This window comes from Choristoneura fumiferana, chromosome 3 (assembly GCF_025370935.1).
Source record: "Choristoneura fumiferana chromosome 3, NRCan_CFum_1, whole genome shotgun sequence".
Classification (NCBI taxonomy): Eukaryota; Metazoa; Arthropoda; class Insecta; order Lepidoptera; family Tortricidae; genus Choristoneura; species Choristoneura fumiferana.
In genome coordinates this window covers 10514321-10537560 of record NC_133474.1, presented here as the reverse complement: position 1 = coordinate 10537560, position 23240 = coordinate 10514321, and the positions used below count along the sequence as shown (strand labels likewise).

General features: G+C 36.5%; 1 protein-coding gene across 6 annotated transcripts in view; it reads right to left on the bottom strand.

The window, feature by feature from the left end:
* The window catches only part of LOC141426536 (sodium/hydrogen exchanger 9B1-like), a 65854-nt gene that overhangs the window by 3400 nt on the left and 39214 nt on the right, over positions 1-23240 (bottom strand). For 5 of the 6 annotated variants that reach the window (XM_074085521.1, XM_074085523.1, XM_074085522.1 and 2 more), the window contains exons 3-12: positions 9512-9603; positions 8413-8512; positions 8182-8330; positions 7831-8062; positions 7260-7429; positions 5242-5456; positions 4483-4654; positions 2622-2776; positions 2118-2282; positions 430-640 (exon numbers count right to left, since the gene is read on the bottom strand). In XM_074085521.1, coding sequence (XP_073941622.1) covers positions 430-640; positions 2118-2282; positions 2622-2776; positions 4483-4654; positions 5242-5456; positions 7260-7429; positions 7831-8062; positions 8182-8330; positions 8413-8512; positions 9512-9603 — 1661 coding nt within the window. Of the gene's footprint in view, positions 1-429; positions 641-2117; positions 2283-2621; positions 2777-4482; positions 4655-5241; positions 5457-7259; positions 7430-7830; positions 8063-8181; positions 8331-8412; positions 8513-9511; positions 9604-14545; positions 14983-23240 lie in introns of those variants that run through there. The other variant, XM_074085526.1, reaches the window with a different exon arrangement.

Genomic DNA, 23240 nt, shown 5'->3' with positions numbered 1-23240 from the left:
CAAGCAATAAATGCTACTAGCTAACTCAGGGAACTTCGCACTAACACACTGATGTTCTTCTAGTAGGTAATTTGATAAAAAAAAATATTTTATGTACACCTTACCTTTATAGTTTGAACTAAAACTTTGTTAAAATACAGAAACAATGCCCTGATTTTATTTATTTACTTGTGTTTTACTTTACCGTACCTACTTCTTCTATTTTAAGTACCTACTTCGTATGTTTTTGTATATCTATAGGAAGGTAGTACATGACTTTTCAATTCAGAATTAAACGGTTTAACTCAAGAGTATGGAATCGTGAATTTTATTGTTTTATTACTATGGGTAGTTTAGTAGCTAAAACTTTAAAATGTCAAAATTAATTTACTTATCTCGAGAGATAGTTTACCTGACCGATAAATAATGTCAGTAAAGAATGATGCTTACCTTCTAGCACCGGAGGTTTGGTCGTCTTGGTGAGAAGCCGAGGTCCCGTGATGGTAATGACAATCGCACCGAGGGGAGCAGTTATCACAATTGATAAGATGCACACAGTGATAACGGTTTCCGCATATCTCTCTAGGGTGGGGTCTAAGGCCACGCCAGCCAGGGCAGCCGCCTTTTTAATTTCATCCAATGCTACAGGAGCCAATGCAGCCTATAAAATGATTACATAAGTATTAGTTGATAAGAAATTACAGAAATAAATTAAACGTCAAAACATAGCAGAATACCTAAATAAGTAGATAGCGGCGGTCAGTAGGTCAGGGTAAAGTTGTGTTAGCGCAAGAATTACTTTCAATGCTCTTACTGTCACATAATACAGATCTACATAGACTTCGCACCTTTTGATTCACGGCTCTTCTTCAAAGTGAGACAATATATTTTTTATTTTCAGGCTCGCCAGTTGTTCTTAACTAGCTTACTTCCGCGCCTTGCTTCACTTACAAAATTCTCTATACCGTGGTTATTGCAGTGAACTTTTGAGTGCATGCTGAGTGCTGTACTGACTCACTACTACATTTGTCTACTTAGCCTGGGACTGGGATAACTTGACATCAGCTACATTTAGGTAAAGAGATGTCTCTTCGATCCATTCTTCATACAAACGTAGCTCCGGTCTCATTTGAAAACTAGGCAACAGAAGTAGATGAAATTTTGTAAGTATAGAGTAGGTAGACGTAATTTCATTATGTATGCCTGTGATTTTTCAGATTTTCATATAAATGTGTAATCAGAATTACAGGAGCTCAAAAGTCATCAAAAAAAGGGGTCAACTTACTAATACTATGTAGGTCTATATTATATGACCATCGGCAATATTCTTGTCCGGGCTGTTGTTATGTTCCTAGCCGTGGGCCCTTGTATTTGATGTGCAACAGACTAGTGCCATCGACATGAAAGAATGGATTCTTGCTAACACTAGTTTACAACAACGGGATTACTTCTGTGAAAAAAATCCCTACTCTGTTGGTATCTGTTGCATAAAATAAAATCAGTTCTTAATACCTTGTTAGTGAATTAAGGGTCACCCACTATAGACGAGGAGTCGACTTTAGCCGATCAAAAAACGCTTTAAGTCAACACAGTGAGAGCAAAAAAGACGTCGATCGCCTCGGTCGACGCGAAACGACGACGGTGGAAGCATTCTACGCTTCCACTGAACGTAGATATAGTTTAGATATAGTTAGTGTTTAGTATTGTAACTAAGGGACCCCATACATCCCTGTATTTTTTTTTCTTTAATTGTATAATATAGTTTTTAAGTATTTTATTTGTAATTATATTATTATGAAAAAAATACTTTCTGCCAAGTTTCTTGCGGCGCATTCTTCTTGGCAATGATGGTCTTTCCGAAAGCGCTGGTAGTTTAAAAAATGACATGTAAAAGTGCCCATTGCGGCCTATTTACTCAATAAATCATTTGAATTTTGAATTTGAATTTTGAATTTGACCCACGGGAAAGGGAAAAAGTCTTTTTCCGAGAGTCCTCATGTGGGACCATAAAAGAAAACATTTTGCATAATTCAGCTTTCTAGGTCTAATGATTTGGACTGGCCGTTGATGAATCAGTTACAGTCACAATCAGTGTTTATTATAGGTATTAACAATTAACTGATTAAAATTATGATTACCTGAACAGTAGCTTTGGCCATCCACGAAAGTCCCACGAATATTTTCTCTTTCATGTTGAGATTACTTCTCACGGCGATGGTGCTCGTGAGGACTGCGCGCAGAATCATACACCCGACCAAGATACCGCCTCCGACCAAAACCAGGTGGAGCTCCAAGTCGGCAATCTATAACAGATTAAATTGAACTCACAAAAAGTGTATTTGTTGTTGAAGGTTGTAATAAATAAATAAAATAAGTTTTGGGTAAAAATATAATTTTTAATTCAAGCCTTTTTTTATCAGTCCTGGAAATTAATGAATGTATCTTTATATTCAGTGGGTAATAAAAAGGCCAGATAAATACAATACAAAATACAGTCAGTAAAATAAAGAGTAACAGACATACACATACATGCAAACAATCACACAAACTCACACATTCACGCACGCAAACACATACTTACAAACATTTTTGTAATAGTAGTAGTACGGTATAATTGATTTATTGTTAACTTCAGTTCTTACCACTACTTGAGCGCCAGTCACGCTAAAAAGCATAGGTTCAAAAAACATCCAGAAGATTTCGAAAGCGGTTGCGACCGGGTTGTCATCTAGCTCCCACCCTTGCTCTGACCAGTTCTTGCAGGCGAAGAAGCCGAATGCGATTACCGCTAGAGGACCTGGAACGTTAAAGATAGTGATGTCACTATTCAACAGAAAATAGTATAGTGTGCATTAAGGGCCGTAAGAAGGGGATTACTAGCGAAAGTCTATTTAGAAGCCCGACGCCGAACCCTTACTGCCCGTGCGTAATACAAACAACCATTTTGATCACACTACGAGGAAAAAATGGTATAAATAAAACGTTGGCTGGCTTGAAACCTCCTTAGTTTGAAATGACGTACCTCTCTTGTTTGCAAATTTTAAAACTAAAGTATGACTCCCTGGGGAGAAAAAACTATACGTAAATCCATAACTCCAGTAAGAACAATTTAGACCATTTGTCCTTTAGTATGTACACAGACATGGAATAACACCATTGACGTGCAATTGGGATGAAATAGTTATTTGTGCAACAAGAGAGCAAAGTTGTTTTTTGCTGCGAGTAGGTACTGATTTTGAATCCCGAGTAAGCAAAGGAGTCTATAAATGAATCACGAGCGTAGAATCCTGAGAGCAGCGAGGAATTCAAACACACGAGATGCAAAAAAACTTTGGTTTCGTGTGACACATACAACTTTTCACCTCAGCAGCAAGAACATAATTTAAAGGTTAGAATATCCACAAACCTAAACCACATATACCTATTTACAAAACAAACACAAAAAAATAAAATATAATCTGATTATTAAGAAACAAATATAATAGTCACATTTAAAACCTTTACTTAAAAAAATATACGTCCAGTCGCCATTACATCTTTAGTCACCAGAAATTTACGAATGCCAGACAATGATCAAAAGTCTCCAGTAAGCAGAGAGGTTTTGAATTCGGAACGAAAAGGTGTCCATTAGATACGAATAACATGCATTGTAATTTGAACTTAAGACTCCTTGTAAAATATGCCATATTTTTTAATACTGCGAAACCTCATCTTGGGTCGTTAAAAAGATTGAACAATCAACTTGTATTTTATTAATATTTAAATGTTTTTGAACTTTTAAATATGATTTTATTTGGATTTCTTTTGTTTGAAACATAAATATAAATAGATTAGTTGCAAATTCATTAAATACACTGGAATTAATTTTCACTATTCGGCTCACGGATTGGCAAAAAGCATTAAAAATCCAACTATGTATGCCTGCGCTTAGGTCAAAACGGCTGCTAAAATAATATTCTGTTCGATGCTGGTTTCTTCCTTTCCGCTAATTACGAATGGTCGCATTTACTTATAACAAGGCATTGTTCATGAGAAGGTAAGCACTACAATGCGGAAAACAATCAATCGTAGCGATCCAATCCCGTAAACACTTTTACACATTAGCTATGGACTACGTACATCCCAACGGCAGTTTGTAAATGTTCAACAAAACAAAGGAACGCCACAATGTCGATTTAAGTACGTACCAACCTACTTTAAAAAAAATGTTAGGTACTTTGTCTTTTCCTTATTTAAATGAACTAAAAGAATTTCTTTGCTCACCCGTGACCTTAGCAAAGTAACGCCTGATTCAATAAATTATTTTCTTTATTTTTTTACTACATATACTTATATTATAAGTTTGATATTGAATGAAAATGTACACAAATAACAACGTCTCCCAAACAACATCTTACGAAAATTATTTGTTATTTTTTGGACTTCGATCATTTCGGAAATTTTGACATACGTACCTAAGCTTAGTTGCACAGATGGTGATGTTATAATTGAACTTTTACTAACCCGCCCCTCCCCAACCGATTTCTTCAGAGCCGAAGACAGAGACCAGCCCACCAAACAGCAACATCAGGACTCTCAGCGGCACCAAAAATGCGTCGTTGCGTTCCGGGACCACTTTCACCAAGTACCCGCAAAAGGCGCCGAATAATATACCAACTGTTATACTCAGCGGACCCTAAAAAAGAAATGAAAACAGTAAATTGACACGGCAAGATGTTTTTTATTGCTCATATAATGGTCGTAGGCACTGCCGTAAAAGGATTAGTCTAGAATTCCACAACTGTCGATTTAGCGCTATGGCCACGGTTAGCATTGTACTATATTCATATTGTATAACGCTTCATTGTACATAAAAACGATTGGTTCTTACTGTAAGCCCGTAGTTGTAAATTATTTCAAATAAATAAAACACATGAAACTAATAGATAACAGGATAATAAGATGTACAAAGGTGAACTTATCCCTTAAAGGGATTTATTCCAGTTAACCTTTAAACGATTGACAGGACATCAGAAACATGAGTAGACACTACAATGAAAAGATAAAAGAAGATTTATACACGTCTCAATTTCTAGGGCCGGTAGGACGGGTCACGTGTCAGATATGTTTGCACGCTCCAATGTGGTAGATATTAATGCAGGTGACTGTACGTACAATAGATTGTTGTACTTCGATCACCCAAACGTTTACAAGTTGTACGAAGCGCCAACACAAGTAATTGTGACCCGCTTAATTTATAGATATCATATCATTAACACGTACCTGAATTATATTCATAGTCATGGACGATGATGAGAACATTATGGAAGAGACGATCCCGAACACGGCGACACTGGCCGCGTCGTCGACACCAGATACAGCGAGTACCAAGGTAGGTATTCCTTTGGACACGCCGTAACCCTTGGCTCGCAGGCGGAACAGACATGGCACAATCACGGCGGGTGACACAGCTGCTACTATTGAGCCTAGGAGGAACGCTGTAATAAAAAAATATTCTTCAATGAATTCATTGCTTCAACGAATGAGTTTTTAGTATATAATGAACAGACGTTAAAACGGAAAATATAGATATCCAAAACAGGCATTAAATATTTACAGTTATTGACTCGTTCCGGTAAGAAATCTGTAGTTGCAACGTACTGGTATTGTATTGTGTTGATTTGTTTCACATAACATTTACCATGTCGAGAATTTTCAATTCAGAATTGGTAAGGGTCATTGACAACGAACATTGACGGAATTCGATTTGTAGCATTCGAACATGGCGGATGTAGATAATATCTAATTTTGCTATTTCTGTTCCTTTGGCTAGTTGAAGTATCATTTTGATAGTGTTTTATGCGGCGATTAAGCTTAACAGTGAACAGTGATCACAAAGTTGCATGTCATAACTACAATCACTATTAACTACAATCACCGTACAACGTCCCTCTCAAAGAGAGCTTACCTTGACACTGGTGAAATTGTCCTATTAATTAGGACAGAAAAGCCATATTTTAAAAGAGAACAAAAAGAACGAACATTGACAGCATTTTAAATAAAGTGCCTGGGCGACCGAGCTTTGTTCGGGCTAAAACTCGTTAGTAACCGTTTTCCCAGAGATAATAGCAAGAAAATTAAAATTAACAAGAGATAGAGATGTACATAGGCGAACTTATCCCTTAAATGGATCTCTTCCAGTTAACCTTTGAACGATTGAAAGGACAACAGAAACAAGAGTAGACGCTACAATGGAAAGATAAAAGGACCGAAAAATTTAAATTTACCTAAACAATATATCAAAAATAAATAAATAAATAAATAGCTACTATATATATATTGCTCATTTAAAGGTATTATGGATATATATACATACAAGAATTGCTCGTTAAAAGGTATTAGATAGATAAATAGATAGGTACATATTTTTAAAAACCAGGCATTACTTGAATGAAGTGGAACCGTGTACTTATAGAAGGTTTTTCAAAAACTACCTATTACAAATGCCTGCTACGAACTTAATTTGATATCTAACTGAGTATAACCTGGCGTGACAGTTCTTTTCATCAAAGGGTAGGTATAAATAAACTTACATAATGCTATTAGGTAAACTAATAAAAAGCCGTGGTGGCCTAGTGGTTTGACCTATCGCCTCTCAAGCAGAGGGTCGTGGGTGAAACTCCGGCTCGCACCTTTGAGTTTTTCGAAATTCATGTGCGGAATTACATTTGAAATTTACCACGAGCTTTGCGGTGAAGGAAAACATAGTGAGGAAACCTGCACAAACCTGCGAAGCAATTCAATGGTGTGTGTGAAGTTCCCAATATAGGCTGGGATGATGAAACTAATAATATAAAGAGTCAAGCCATGACTTTGTAATGGACTCTGAATCTGATTCCTTAAAACAACACACACATCACATACATTAAGGGGCTGTTTCACCACCCATTGATTAATTTTATTTGATTTTTAATTCCCCACAGTAAATTAATCGAATCTAGTACCTATTTGAATTTTATTGAAATTTGGCATTGAAAAAGTTTAGTTACCTACTTTTTATCTGGTAAACGGTAGATTACCTGTTTGACAACAATAAACAAATACACCGCAAAGACAAAGTCCGGTAATTGCTATTTAATCAATAAAGAAAAAAATGTTGATGGTGTAAATATATTCTACATTAGATAAATACGTAGAGTCACGGCTAGATACCCGATAATAGCTCAGGCAAGAAAATTGCCGATCGCTATAGATACCTGTTAATAAATTACTTATTCTTGATATAGCGAATGTAAACTTACCCCAGTCCCAGGGTAGATAGAGAAAGTAGTGAGCCATTAGAGCACACAGCACGCACTCAAAAGTCCACGGCACCAAGGCTAGTTTAATAACGGTAAAGAAAAACTTCTTCATTGCCACAGGATCCAAATCTAAACCTGCTCGTGTTAAAATGATAGTTAAAGCCGTTTTCCTGGAAAAAAAAATTTTTTTCTTAATTATTTTTTCGCGATTTTCTTTTATTATGAATACACCCAGTAGCCCACCCAAAGAAGACCAAAAACTGCCTCTCAGGGGAAAAACTCGTGTATAAGCGAATTTTGGCATAGTTGTTGGGAATTGTGTTTTAAACCACATACTAAAAGTATTGAAGGGTGGGGTTGAAGAAAACAGGTGGAGTCCAGGTTGGGGTCCCTTTTTTAGTTTTTCGGAAATAACCCGTAAACTGTGGTCCATAGCAAAAAACGTTCTGATACTTGAGTAATCTACTTATATACAATTCTCTACAAAAAAGATTATATACATTTTTTTAAGCTCAAGCAAATAAGTAACTACTTAACCTAAAAATTAGGAAGGGATAATACAAGTACAAACCTTATGAAAGAGCAGACTTTCATGTAATCTTCATCAAAGTTTACGAAACCGACATTTTTCATGACGATTCCTACGATGAGCATGCCGATGAGCGCTGGCAGCGTCGTGATCTTGACCATGAGCCAGCCACCAAAGTGCGCGGCGATGGTCAGCACAGCCAGCATGAACAGCTGCCCGCCCGGCGCCGCGGTGTCGCCCATGATGATCCATACACCCACCCATACCAGTATACCTGGCAAAATATACTATCAATACGGTTCGGCTACACGCCATCTCACTTACAGACAACTCACTGCATAAACTTTCTATTCTTTAATTAATTGATACATCCTTATGAAAGCTATGGCTTACCAATGATGAATACAGATAAGGTCTGCGCGAATTGCCGGTACGATGGGCATAATGGATATGGGCATATCTTCTGCCAATGTGGTGGTTCCCACGAGGGAATGCCGGGTTCTTCTTGATGGCACTTTTGACAACAAGCGTACCACCACGACCTAAAAACAAAGACAATGCTGTAGTCTGATTTAATCTTATGAGTCATTCTTTTGTTGTTGTACAATCCTTAATTATGCTTACCTTTCCACGTGTTCGCTCTGATGAGACAAGGCTTTCTTTGAATAAATAGAGGATGTCGTTGAGTATTTTTTATATCTCCCTTCAATGTGCGCGGGGCGATCTGAGGAGCAAACACGAGCGTTACGCGAGACTGGACTGAATGAAGTGATAGCAATCGATTCAGTTTAATATAGTATTGTTCATGTCATGTGAACCATCAACTGTCCTCTAAAGACATCTGCCCGTTCCTACGCTCGGAGCCATCATTAAGTTCAGTTATAGTGTGTTACTTGAAACCAGTTGTTTATTCAAGGAACAATTAAAACTTTCCATGATGTCTAAAACATCATAATTTAAACCCTCAACTTACTCATGCATGACATTGGATTTAGACCGATGTAAGTCATAAAACTTTATACATGTACTAAATGTTCGCGTCGATGGAATATTTTGGATAGCCAAAACCGTTATAATCTTAGTAGTTACCATTGTCAGCTATGTAGTCATCTATCGCTCATCTGGCTCTAATATACTTACATCTTAATAATTACTATAATATATGGATCATAATTTATGTGTCTAACGTTATGACATACATAGTCAAGTGTTTCGAAGTAATAACGAAATAGGTACGTTCACTTGTGATATGTGACAAAAGTAATAAAGTCAGACGAAATGCAATAGTCACGAAATAAATCAAAATATGAGTTTCGTGATACAAAATTTCTATTTGACCGACTGAAGGTAATGTTACATAATTTTTATACAGTGAAAAAGCTCTTGTACTTCGCTAATCGTGACAAAATTTGTCTCCACTTCCTTGTTTCTTTTTATCTGCTTTATAAATGTCACGAATAAATGTTTTTCTTTCTTCCTTTCTAATAATGTACCGCGATGTAAATTAAAGTACGTTACTTGAAATTGTATTTACTCGTACATAGTAAATTTTACCAGCAGTTTTGTGCTTTATTTTCCGGTTCATTGATAAGCTTTTGCTTGCGTGTCCTAAATATAAGGGCAGACTAGGAGACTTGATGTATTAGGAGGCTTGAAATCTAAGAATGTTTTCATTTAAATGTTTTAAATTCACGCCCTAAATAAAAATCTATCACAATGTTACCCCACGATGTGTCCATGTCTGCTGCCATGGCATTGTGTAGGTTGCTTTTCCGCCGCGAGGGCCCCTCTGCCTGTTGTGAGACGCGGCCATTCCTGTCAAATGAGAAATTTAATACATTAATTATTTATGTTATAGATTGCTCATAATTTCATTAATGTTTTGGTAGTGCAAATACTCAACTACTTATAAGTAAAGTTATACGTTTATTTTAAAAGAAACAAACAAACTTTGGTAGTCACGTTACCTACATTTTAATAAGATTACTTGCGGCTCAGCTACGTAACTTATAATTAAATTTACTTATTATATTAAAATTACAACGCACATCGGCGATTCTATGTATAAATTGAACTTATTAGATAGATTGTAAAAATTGGCAATTATTTTCCTGATAAAAGTAAGGTGTCCATGTATTCCCAGCGGGGTAGGGGTTATTTAAATACTTTATATTTTAAGAAATATTGCACCGTTGGTGGTTATGTTTTTTATTCTTTAATAGGTAGATAAAAATGTAACCCAGGAAATCATATTAAAAAACCTTGCACAAATATTTGGGGCAAGTCCTAATAAAATTATAATTGACGTTAAATTATCAACTAAGGTAAAGGCGCCTATTACCGGGGGTATCGAAATCGACGGTCATCACCGCGGCAATTTAAAATACGCATTTTATAATCAAACCGATAGATTTCTTAAAAAAATATATTTTACAAGATAAAAGCTTATTTAGTCGACTCACGGATCTATTAGCGCTAGTGTATGTGAATGAATCAAACATCTCGCAATTCGTGATTTTTCGAAATGGCACCGACGGGAGAGGATTTGCCATACTAACGCGTGACACCACATACAAGCAGACTCGAATCTTATTTAGTGTTTTACAAAATATTTATGGCAATTGAACTAATGTTATGGTTTTTAAATGGCTTTTTATAGTTTTTTGTACGAGTTCTGAATACTTTTTGTACATTTTTTGGCCCGGAAATACGGTTAAAATGGAAAATAAAATACAGCGGCGATAGCGCCATTTTTAACTGTTGATTGTAATACCGTGGTACATCACGGTAATAGTTAAAGTGGTAGTTTTGGTTCTTCAAGCTTTATTTTTGGTATAAATTATCGTTTATAAATTGTTGCAGTTATTTCAATCTTGATCTATTCACGCTTTTAAAAAACTATTTCCGTGGTATGAAAAGTATTAACAAACTCTTAATTTTTAGCAAAAACTTCAATACTGAATTTGTAGTTTCTATAGAAACCGTTATTTTGCCAAGTTGTTTAAATATTGCGATGAAATTTTATATTTACTTACCAGTTATGTAATTTTGGTTATATGCCAAGGATGTAATAAGTATATTTGATTTGTAATTCAAACACAACTCTATCCTATAGTTTTTATAGGTCGGAATTAGATTTTACAATACTCCAAATTAAGCCAATTAACGATGGTATGATCGCATAACCCTCGGTAATAGAATGTTTGGGAATCTATTACCGACCATTCAATTGTCTTTGGGTCGGTAATAGGTTCTTAAAGAAGTCCCTATTACCGAGTGACATTTTATTTTTCTGTTAAATAATTCACATTTAGGGTACCGTAAGTGCAGATTTTTTAGATAAAGTTGTGACTTTTACTCAGCATGCATACATCAAACTATAACTGGTGGCATAAGCATAATAATATACAATGGGCTGGATACACTATTCGAATCATACTTTAGTTTTTTATTTAATTTTCTCAAAAAATATTTGATGTACAATTTATTATACAGAACCAAGCCATTACCCTTTTTAATCCCTCGGTATTAAGTTCCAAAACATGTGTCGGGTTCCTTTTACCGATGGTAGAAAATTGCCGTTTTTTTATACCCTCGGTAATAGAAGCTCAATTCGCGGTAATGGAATCACAGCCTGTCCATTACCACGGTAATAGAAGATTTGGGTATTTTGATTTCAATAATTATTTTATCAAATACTAATAACTAAAACGAGCCCAAAAAGTTAAGACACTGAAAGTTCAATAAACGCTCTTAAATAAAAAAAATATTCTCGTTTGTTAAGGAGCTTTGATACCCTTAATTTTTGGGACTCATTTGAAAACTTCCTTAAGTACCACGGTAATAGGCGCCGTTACCTTAGATACTAATTATCAAGAGCGTGTCGGACAGGCCCAAAATAGGGTTCCGTAGCAATTACGAAAAAGTAAGTAATATTTTTCTAAAGATTTCGTATTTTATACGGAATGTTCCAAGTTTAAGTATAAAATACCTTAGGCTGCTATTTACTCTTAAACTACTAATAGCAATATTATCAAGCAAACTTAGCCGTTATAGTTTTCCTTGAAAGTTTGATAAACTTACTACCGTTCTGAATTTTTTCAAAATTTTCCACCCACCAGTTTAGATTTTAAAGGGGGGGGGGGGGACGCTCGATTTTTATGAAAATTTGCACTTTAAAGTTGAATATTTTGCAAACAAATCACTGAATCGAAAAATCGTTTTGGCAATCCCCACACGACGATACCCCACACTACAAGTTTCGATGAGAAAAAAAAACACCCCCACTTTACGTCTATGGGAGGTAAATTCTTATTGTACCATTTTGTCGGCATAGTTTACATACATATTCGTACAAAATTACAGCTTTCTAGCATTGATAGTCCCTAAGCAAAGCCGCGGACGGACGGACAGACAGACAGATGGCGAAACTATAAGTGTTCCGTTTTTGCCATTTTGGCTCCGGAACCCTAAAAAAACGATTATTTTTAAAACCAGGGTATAAATCATGTCTTTCAGTGCATATTGCGTAGTAATATTGGCGATTAAGAACAAAATATTGAAAGTTATCTAACAATGGTTTATGTAGTAGGTAGGTAAGTATATCTACAATGGATGATTGATTACCCATGTGCCCACTAACAATAAGACACTTTGCATATTCTAATAATTGAACAATAAGCATCCATGAATTACAATTGAGATGAAGTTAAAACCTATTTTTCTTTATTAGCTATTTCAACGCAAAAATATTTAAGAATAATAAATCCCACTCAATCTTAGACCAGACAGTGGTCTTTGAGGCTATGCATCCTGGCAACAACGTTACTAATTTATTTATAACCTTGCTCTTACCCGCGGTTTCGCTCGCGTTAATCATATAAATTTAAATCATGCAAAGCAAATAATTATCTATACCTACCTACAGGACATAAATTTATCAAACAAATAAAGAAAGGCAGACGGATATACTTATTGACTGACGAACAGACGAACAAAATTACAGGCTCTCCCGCCTGCTCGTTTTCCCCCTAATAAATAAAAACATCATAACAATATATTTACAGTAATACGCCAAACTGTAAAACAGTTTGTTGGCTTCACCACCAAGACCACCAACCAAGACTTTATTCCCTTGTGATAAAGTTGACTCGAATTTATCGGTAGGTAAGCATTTTATGCTCGAATCGAAACCTTTAAATGGATGTACAAAACGTAGACGCGAGTTCGCAAAGCTGGAGGAATGCTTGTTTTATGGCGAACATGGCAGCGGCCGCGGCAAGCCTCGTGAGATGTGAGCTCGCGGATTGTTGATCTTATGTGGGTCACATTGGACACTACCTACCTACATGCTCACACTACGCGGGTATTTTATGTACGCCTTTACTACCATATTGACATGGCTTAGATTATCACGGCATTATAAATCTTAAATGTCATGGCTGTGCAGAGAATTTATCGACATAAATGTACTACTAAGTCGTAGGTATAGCGATTACAGGAAAATTAGTAATTTAAATTCGTACCTATCGCCTTGTTACAAGAGAACAGCAAAACCTGTAAGGATTAAAAATATAGCTATCGTAACGGTTGTGCCAATATTATTTGATACCTCAAAACCAGTCTGTGAATGATACCGGTATTTTATTTTGGAAAAGTACCCGGTAAAAACAAATCCTTTTTAAAAGAACCAACATGTAGTGCCTGATTTAGACATCTAACCACCCTAGGCTAACTACGAATATGCCCCCAGCAACAATAATTCCTCACTGATTTGATGACCTCTTTTTTCTCAATCAAATTAAGTTCTAAGTAAATCTCAGCTCAGCTTCGCGCCAGTCGCCCCCTTGGTCCTTGCGCTCTCTAGGCTCTAGCCTTATTAGCCTGTGGGTAAATCAGGCCCTGTACACATGGAAGAGGAATATTTTGAGTGTCGAGATGACGCTATACGATGCGTGAGGTTGATTTATTATGTTAATTCACGACGTGCACGGAACGCGCATGGATAGACGACATCATCGTTTCGTGCGCCTGATACCCGAACCTTTCGCAATACACAACATTATATTCCGAGGAATTGTGACTCATTGCGGAAGCTGAAATCACTGAGATGTTAGGCATAAAATATTATACAGAAGCGTCTAATCAATATAATTATAATTCTTGTGCAGGAATTAAATATTCAAGAAACTGTATGGTAACTGTCACGTTTATTTTATGTTTACGGGTTTGACAAGAGAGTTTCGGTATAAATAAATGTATATAAGCGTGAGGTTGTAAACATATATAAGTATATTAAAGTGGAAGTTTTAATATTGCACATCGATTGCGAAGTAACCGTATCTGATCGCTAAATATAATTGCATTAGGATTGGGTAACGAACTGGTAACATAAATGTTTAACATTTTTTAAGGTAAGTAAACGTGCTTTGCGTGAATTAATTGGATTAAATTTAAGTTAATGTACTTATATTTACTGTAATTGTTTGCCTTAGTTTGGGCTACATTTTAATACTGCTCCAAACCGTGCTCAACGTACTTGGATCTCTCAATTGGGAAGGACAAGTACTAGCAATGTACACACGTATGTTTAAACGAAATGTTATTTAATTATACTTACTTAATAAAAATCGTGTTGTTAGCTTTGAAAATTCTTGGATTTAGTAAAGTTTAACAATTCATATAAAAAAGTGCAGCGGAAAGTACAGAACTATTTTTTTATTTAGCTTAATAGTAAGCTTAATGTTGTAACACTTACCAATGCCGGTTGAGTGCATCCGTCTCGAGGGATGAATCGGACGGGAGGTAGCTGTCGTAATGACAATTACTAAGGCTGCTGTGAGACATCCTACATGGCACTTAGTAAGTCTTATTCACTAAATATGAGAAGTTAGCGATAGAGTGTAATGTGCGGAGGCCCGTCGTTGCGGCCAGCACGCTCCATACCTATGGCGCGGCGAATGTGCATCTTATAGGCGAAGGTTCGGCGGCGGCGACCGGCGAGGCCCGAGCCGCCCGCGCCGCCTCACCCCGGGCACGTGACTGCCTCGCGGAGCTGAATTTTGCCGGCCGGCGGACTGGTCATTGGCCGACGTGCAAAAAAAACTCTTAAGAGCCAGCGTGAGCCCTGTGCCATAGAAATGCGTGTTAAGTCATAGCCCGAGGCGAGCACGGTCCGGTCGATATCAAGCGAACGACTGGTTCTTTTTGAAGGTACTCGTACGTCGCTTCGTGCACGGCGGAAGCCAGCAACATGTTGATACGAAAGATCCAAACATCGCTCGTATAACAGCGACGGCCGGCTGCGCCCGCGCCGCATCCCTTCTCGCCACTGGCGCCCTCTTGTAGGCCTCGCCGGTGCTTTGTGTCACATAACGGTTTATTTATATACACTTTTGGTTCGGTATTCATATCGGTTAGGTATGTTACAATACCGCAATCTGTACTGTTTAAATCTTAATCGTAATAACAACGGATGAGGTTTAAAATAGTGTTTGTCTGTTTTAGTTTCATTAAGTAAATGTATTTAACAATGAGGAATATTAGCAAAAAAAAACGGTTTACCAATTTAGTTATAATTTATAATTATTAGATATATAAAATGGCGCAAGAGAAGGAAAATACTTAATTTTACAACGCAAAATAACTAAAAAACCGAAAAATTTCCAGTGGATGCTGCTTCATTAAATACCAGTTCTATAATAAAAAAAAACAATAATAATATCAATTGAGGCAAATGGTCGTAAAGATCCCATCGCTTGCTCATGTTGTGATATCACTATAGGGCCGCTTGTGCCCAGCTCTTGGTTCGTAGCGATACTACGAACCTGATACAGACCTCCGAGGGTACATAATATACATAATATGTGCTTATGATCTCTAGGACTCATGGTGTATAAGTTTCTTATAGTTGTACCCTTAAATTATTTAGAGCTTTATTCCTTTTGAAAAATATCCAGTCTAAAAAAGTACTATTTGAAAAAAAATATGGCAAAAACATAAACATATCTTTCCTTTTGCACTCCGCTGCAGTCGTGTACGAGATAATCATAGACCATATTATTTTAGAGATCGGATACATTCGTTTTTAGGGTCCCGTAGCCAAAATGGCAAAAATATATAACCCCATGGATATTCTGTGGCCATGGCTATTTTCCATCTGTCCGTCCGTCCATCTGCTGCTTAGCTTAGAGACTACTGCTAGAAAGCTGTAATTTTTGTATGAATATTATGTAGCAATTATGGCGACAAAGTGGTTTTAAAGAAAACGAGGAAAAAAGTATTCAGACTACCTCCCATAGATGTAAAAAGTGGGGATGTTTTTTAGGGTCCCGGAGCCAAAATGGCAAAAACGGAACCCTTATAGTTTCGCCATGTGTGTCTGTCTGTCCGCGGCTTTGCTCAGGGACTATCAATGCTAGAAAGCTGTAATTTTGCACGGATATATATGTAAGGTATGCCGACAAAATGGTACAATAAAAAATTAAAAAATTTTTTTTAGGGTACCTCCCATTAGACGTAAAGTGGGGGTGTTTTTTTTTCTCATCCAACCTTATAGTGTAGGGTATCGTTGAATAGGTCTTTTAAAACCATCAGGGGTTTGCTAAGATTAAGATTTTTCGATTCAGTGATTTGTTTGTGAAATATTCAATTTTAAAGTGCAATTTTTCATTAAAATCGAGCGTCCCCCCCTCTAAAATTTATCCCGGTGGCTGGAAAAATTTGAAAAAATTCAGGATGGTAGTAAATATATCAAACTTTCAAGGAAAACTGTAACGGCTAAGTTTGCTTGAGAATTATTAGTAGTTTAAGAGTAAATAGCAGTCTAAGGTATAAAATATACCTAAACTTGGAAGATTCCGTATAAAATACGAAATCCTTAGAAAAATATTGCTTATTTTTTTCCTAATGGCTACGGAACTCTATATCGGGCGTGTCTGACACGCTCTTGGCCGGTTTTTTTAATATGAACTTATTAGTGTGAAGTATCATCATTGCGGGGTTATAAGACGATTTTGACGATAGAAGTGATTCGTTTGCGCAATATTCATTTTAAAGTGCAAATTTTTGTTAAAGTCGAGCGTCCCCCCTCTTAAAGCTAAACTGTTGCTTTGAAAGTTTAAAAAAAATCATGATGTGAGTAAATATGTCAAATCGACAAAGAAAATTATAGCGGCTTAATTTGCTTGAGCTTTCTTAGTACTTTGAGAGAAAATAGCAGCCTAAGTTATAAAATTTTCCTACTTGGAAAATCCCGTACAAAATTGTACAGATGGTAAAACAACTACACGTTAAAATGTAGTATGCATGGGATTTTTCGTAATTGCTACGGAGTCCCTATCCTGGGCGTATCTGACATGCTCTTTGCTGATTTTTACGAGATTATTATAATACTTCCTTGAGAAGCAGAGCTCACTACCCCGCGTAAATTCCACAAAATCTGTTCTTAAGTATTCATTCACTTAAAGGGACCTTAAATAGGTATACAAAATGGGCAAAGAACAGTCTGTTAATCAGTTAGCGAGGATTTTTCTTTAATTATACAATTATTTAGATTCCAGTCGGCCAAAGTCACGTGAAAAGTAATTAAAAGTGATATACTGATACTAGTAATATAACTAAAATCCATGACGAAACGACATATGTATAAGCGTCCGTGACTAACTCAGATTGAATACCGCGAGAGGAGTTTTTTTGTTATTACAATTTAGTTTTGAATTGTAACAAGAATATCATTCATTCGAAATTACCACGCTCGAAATCATGTGACTCTGATACACACAATAAACGTCCAATGATCATTGTAAGTCATTAAAACGGATTAAAATGTAACCAACTAAAAGTACTCATCTCGTACACTGAAGCTGCCTCCTTCAAGAGTTTGAAAATCTTAATGGGTGCCAGTCTCAGCTTGTGCTGGGCTCGATAGCTCAGCACTGATTTTCAGAAAGGCTCCCGGGGTGCTTGATCGCTGTCTTTGCTTGAACATACTCATACAAGTAGGTAGTACTTAACGCAATATAAGCAATGTAGGTAGGTACATAAAATAGGTATAGATAGAGATTATAAAGACTGTTGCTAATGATGATGGAATGCTGATGATTTTATTTTAGAAAGACGTTAAGAGAACACATGTTAAAGGCTTTTATTCGTTATGCTCGGGTGCCAAGTTATCTCGTGTGATCTTGGTTCTGAACAATATAAGTAGATTTTTATACATAAGAATATACGCTTTTTGTGTCATTAGCTTAGCGATTGGTGGCTTAGAAACGTCTATACGCATGGTCCCACGCACACTTATCCGTTTTTTTCCAGTCGAGAAGCAACAATAGAAATTGTCAATAATCTTTTTGACGGTTTACTAATAATAATATGTTGCATAAAATCGAATCTCATAATTTCGTTTCTCATAACAACCTTAAGCAGAATCATCATATCACCGAATTACTTTTCGCATAAATTTTTCTCATACTATCTTTTCTCATAATTTTGTTAAGCCGAATATTAACATCACATAATATCGATGAGAATAATATTTATATGTTCGAATAGTTGCTACGCAGAAAGACATATCTCGTATCGAAAATACAAACTGAGACATGGATGCACAGAAAAACCAGAAAAAGAGACCAGCGCTGGGAATCGAACCCAAGTCCTCAGCAATCCGTGCTGCGTGCTAACTCCTACACCACCGCTGGACAGGAATCTAGACCCGAATTTTTCCTATGCATACATATCTCAGGTTGCTTATTTCTACTACGCTACTTATGCAGCAGCACTAGCGACATCTATGTTCCGCTCTCATCGAGAGACGTCGCACTCTTGTCTGGGTGAGTGGTTGGTTCCGAAAGATATTTTACAATTTCGATATGGTTTCACGGGATACCCGTAAAAGTAACAAATTCGGAGTTGAAATAAAAAAAATACAAAAAGACTTCAAAAAACCAATCATAATTACATATCTCGTAATTACTTTACATAAGGATAATAAAAAGTAATTATTTCAAGGAATAATCCTTCTTTACATTGTCAATTTTGCATGTAACTAATAAATAAAATAATACTACTGTATATGTGTTCTTTATTTAATTTCATAATCTAATTAAACTTGCTATATCATTAGCAATTCGGTTATAGTTAGAAATAACTAAATAAAGAAACAAAATTAATTTATTCACAACACAAGACCCAATCTTATACCATTAAACGAGCAATTCTTGTATATAATAATATAAATATATATATTTCGGGGATCGCGGAAACAGCTCCAACGATTTCGATGAAATTTGGTATATAGGGGTTTTCGGGGATGAAAAATCGATCTAGCTTGGTCTTATCTCTGGGAAAACGCTTGGTACCGAGTTTTAGCCCGGTCGCTCAGATATTAATATTATTCTGTGTCATTACGGTTGTGAATGTTAATGTTAATGTTGCTGAACCGTTAAAAACACCCCACCGTTGTTTTAATTGTAATTCTATACGAGTATATTAACTTAACATTTATTGGCAGCAGTAAGATTCTGGCGCTTCGCAGGCCGCTGCCGCGGTACGCTCGTTTCGCTCGCTCGGCTCGCGCGCTGTTGTGGTCGCAGTTCTAACCTAACCCAACCTACTATGTAGCTGCTGTTCTGTTCTGGCGCTTTGCCTGCTGCTGTTACAGCACGCTTACTTTTCTGGCCTTACTTTAACCTTAACCCATTCTTATGGTAGCTGTTACTATGTCATTACGCCATGTTAAAGTCTGTTTAAATAGCGCTATTTGAAAATTCCATGTAAATACAATAGTCTGAACTAGTATTTTGCTATGCCGTTAAGCCATATAAAAATCGGTGATATGAATGTTCTGCTATTAAATATTCTGCAAAAGTATATTCTGCGATACGAGTGTTCTGCTATGTAATATTCTGAGAAATGACTATTATTCGAACTGATAATTATGCAAAGTGATGATTATGCAAAAGCATCATTCGGCTAAAAAAATATGAGATACCAGTTAGGCGAAGTGTAATTCAGAGAATCGATATTATGCCAGATAACGGGAACCCCTTCTTGACACATCTAATTAAAAAATAGTCGTGTCTTGTCAAAAAATAATTGCTAATACTCATATTTCAGGAAAATTGCCTCATGTAGTGTTCGATTTATTCGTTTCGACGTTTCGATGTGCACGTTACTAAAAATAAAATATGTTAAATATCTTTCCTTTCCTGTATCTAATTTCTGCGTGTAATAATTTATTCACTCTATGATGAATCACGTTCGTAATTACAGTTTGATTTTGGGCTCTAATTTTCTTTGTTGTCGAGATCAGTATGTATCGTGATACTGTACGAGTAGGTGTGGTAAGTGTTAATTGTAATGAACAACAAAATTGAGATATATCTGGGATGACAGCAAGAGAATAATTATCTAAGGACTACCCAAAGTAACGGCTGAATCAATTAACTCTTTAAAATGGGCATGCGTAGCCTCCGATCAACGATTGATCGGAGTGCGTAGCCGCAAACACGAATAGAATGAATTCGTATAGAGTTTGAACTGTGTGGTGATTGTGGTAGTCGGAACTGTGTCACAATATGTTGATTTACGTGGAAATGGAGTAGGTCACCCTCCCCTCGCCCTTTTCGGCATTGGAACAAATGTGCGCAGATGTAGCTATTTTGCACGTGTCGCAGTAGCAAAGTAAAAAGTCGTAGTAGTTCCTTATCCTATCCTATCCTTCCTACTTCCTATCCTACTTAATATTATAAATGTGAAAGTTTGTGAAGATGTTTGGAGGTTTGGATGTTGGTTGCTCAATCACGCAATCAGGCGCGGTCGCAGTCTGAAATTTTGGAGGGGGTCACTAATAATAATACATCACGGCTAGGGGCAAAAAATAGCTTTTTTATTCTGAAATTTTTTAGAAGATTTTTAATTTGACGTGTACGATTTGGGGGGAGGGGTGTCAGTGTCATGCCCCCTGTGACCCCTCCTGCACGCTTCGGACCGCGCCTGCACGCAATAACAGCTGAACGGGTTTACATGAAACTTGGCGTACAGATAGACAAAGATCTGCATTGAGACATGATACTTGATATCCAGGTAATGCGTTCCCGTGGGATTATATTTTAAGTTTAAACAAGAATAGAGGGCACTGTCCGAGGACGGTGACGTACCTCAGCTCGCAAGATGACGTGACGTGTCAAATTCGTTTGCAATCAGTGCCCTTAGTGTAAGTTTTGCGGTTACAAAATACGTCTCGATCGCGTTCGCGTTAAAATCTCAATTTGTATGCAAACACGAACAGCGCCTCTAGCGGAACGTTTGCGATGTTCGTGTTTCCATACAAATTGAGATTTTAATGCGGACGCGATCGAGACGTATTTTGTAACCGAAAACTTACACTAAGGGTACAGTAGATGGTTGTGCGAGCGAACGTTGTCCTTTCACATTGTTACCGTAGGTAACCTTTTTTTATTTATTTACAAGCTTTTATTTAACTTGCCCTGTTCGTTTATTTATTTGTTTATTTATTTATTTGGGTCAAATCTTGCAAGTTAAATTTGACCCACGTTCAGTAGTTCGATCGACTTGAAATTTGGTAAACTTATGTAAATATGGTGACAATATAATAATCTGATAGTGACATCCTGGTAGTCCGGCCAGGATCGTCTCCACAGAACGGTCCAGTCAACAAAAAGTACAGTCAGCAAAAAAAAACTTATATTAAAAATGAAATTTTTATCAATAACTTATTTCAAGTGGTCAAACTTATAACACCCCTCTTTTTGCGTCGGGGGTTAAAAATTGCACGGTCATAACTTACAACAGTTGAGTTGAGACGGCATTAAGCTATTTCTAATACGGGCGAAGACGCGCGTTAAGGCTAGTTATCTCATAAATAGCGCTCTCATAAGTTATGGCTGTGGTTATGACGGACTTCTTATTTAATGACTGCATTGTGCGTCCGTTGGTGTCGGCAACAGGTTTTTACTACCAATTTTTAACGCAAAGTACTAATATTAAAAAGCCTACGCTGAATGCATGTCAGAGATAATTAATATGTAGATAATTGTATGTAAAACTATCCCCGCTTTTTTTATAATTAAAAGTAAATGGTAATGGTTGATTCATGGTGATGACAGACTCACTAGTAAGAAGGTGAATAAGTATCTATTTACAGTTTCCTAGATCATTTAACATGTCTTTATCGCTCCGTTACATTACTTGCCTATAGTAATGTTTAGGCGCTTTGATTTTATGACATTTAACTTGGCTGTGTTGGCATTTTATAAGTTACTAGCTTTTGCCCGCGGCTTCGTCTGCGTGGAATTCAGTTATCGCGCGCTGTTCCCTCGGGAACTGTGCATTTTTCCGGGACAAAAAATAGCCTAAAACACTCTCGGGGCCATAAACTATCTCTATGTTAAAAATCACTTCGATCCGTCGCTGCGTTTCGACGTCAAAGATGGACAAACATACAAACACACAAACGAATGAAATATTTAGTTCAGTTTTAAGGATAAATTTGACACCGATGGTATTTTTTTCGGCAGGTTATTCTGGAAAGGGGAAAGAAAGTAGACTGAACTTGTTCTGACCGTCAAGCAAAAGAAAGTCGTGTACCTATTTACATTTAGGCCATATTATCCGACACCAACAAAAGGTACCTATCACCTTCCGCAAACTATCATAATGGACAAAATAGCCGCGAAACGAAAAAGAATAAGAAGTTTATTTGATTTCTCCACCATCAAATACAATTATACATTTTTATTCACATCTTCTATACCTATTATTTGTATGAATGTAACTCCTTGGTTGCGTCGTAACTGTTTAATGACTAAGGTTATAACTATAACGATTTCATCCATTATATCTACTTACTATTTTTTTTTAAATAGGGAGGTAGTTTGTACATGGTATTGACGAAAAAAATTAAGAAAGTTGAACAGAAAATATTTTTTTTAAGAAAACTGACTACGTAAACTTTTGTGATGTAGGTTACATTAACGTTTTAAATTTACCCCGTTTAGAGACATAACAATCTGGCGCGATTTATTATATAAGTACAACGCTAGTGAAATTGACAATGGGAATTCTGACGGTAATTTTTTGGCATCCTGAAATTTTTGAAGAAATTTAAGTAGATGCTTATCTGCAAGTCCCAAATTACAGTAGGCTAGTTTTTCTCCCACACTTCCACGGGATCGAGATAAAATCCCAAAATTTCAACCGTTTCAACGTTAGCGACTATCACGATGAAATATTTGGGAATTCCCAAGGAAGTTTTTGAGAAAGAATTCCTTTTTTTTACGTGCAGCCTAAACTTTTAATGTACCAAAGCTGGAAAAAAAGGAATTCTTTGATCAAGAATATTCATAGTCTCAGGAAAATTGTTTAAATCGAAGTAATTATTTTCTTTAAGTAAGATAACAGTTTTAACCCAAGACAATATTTGTCTTCATCCA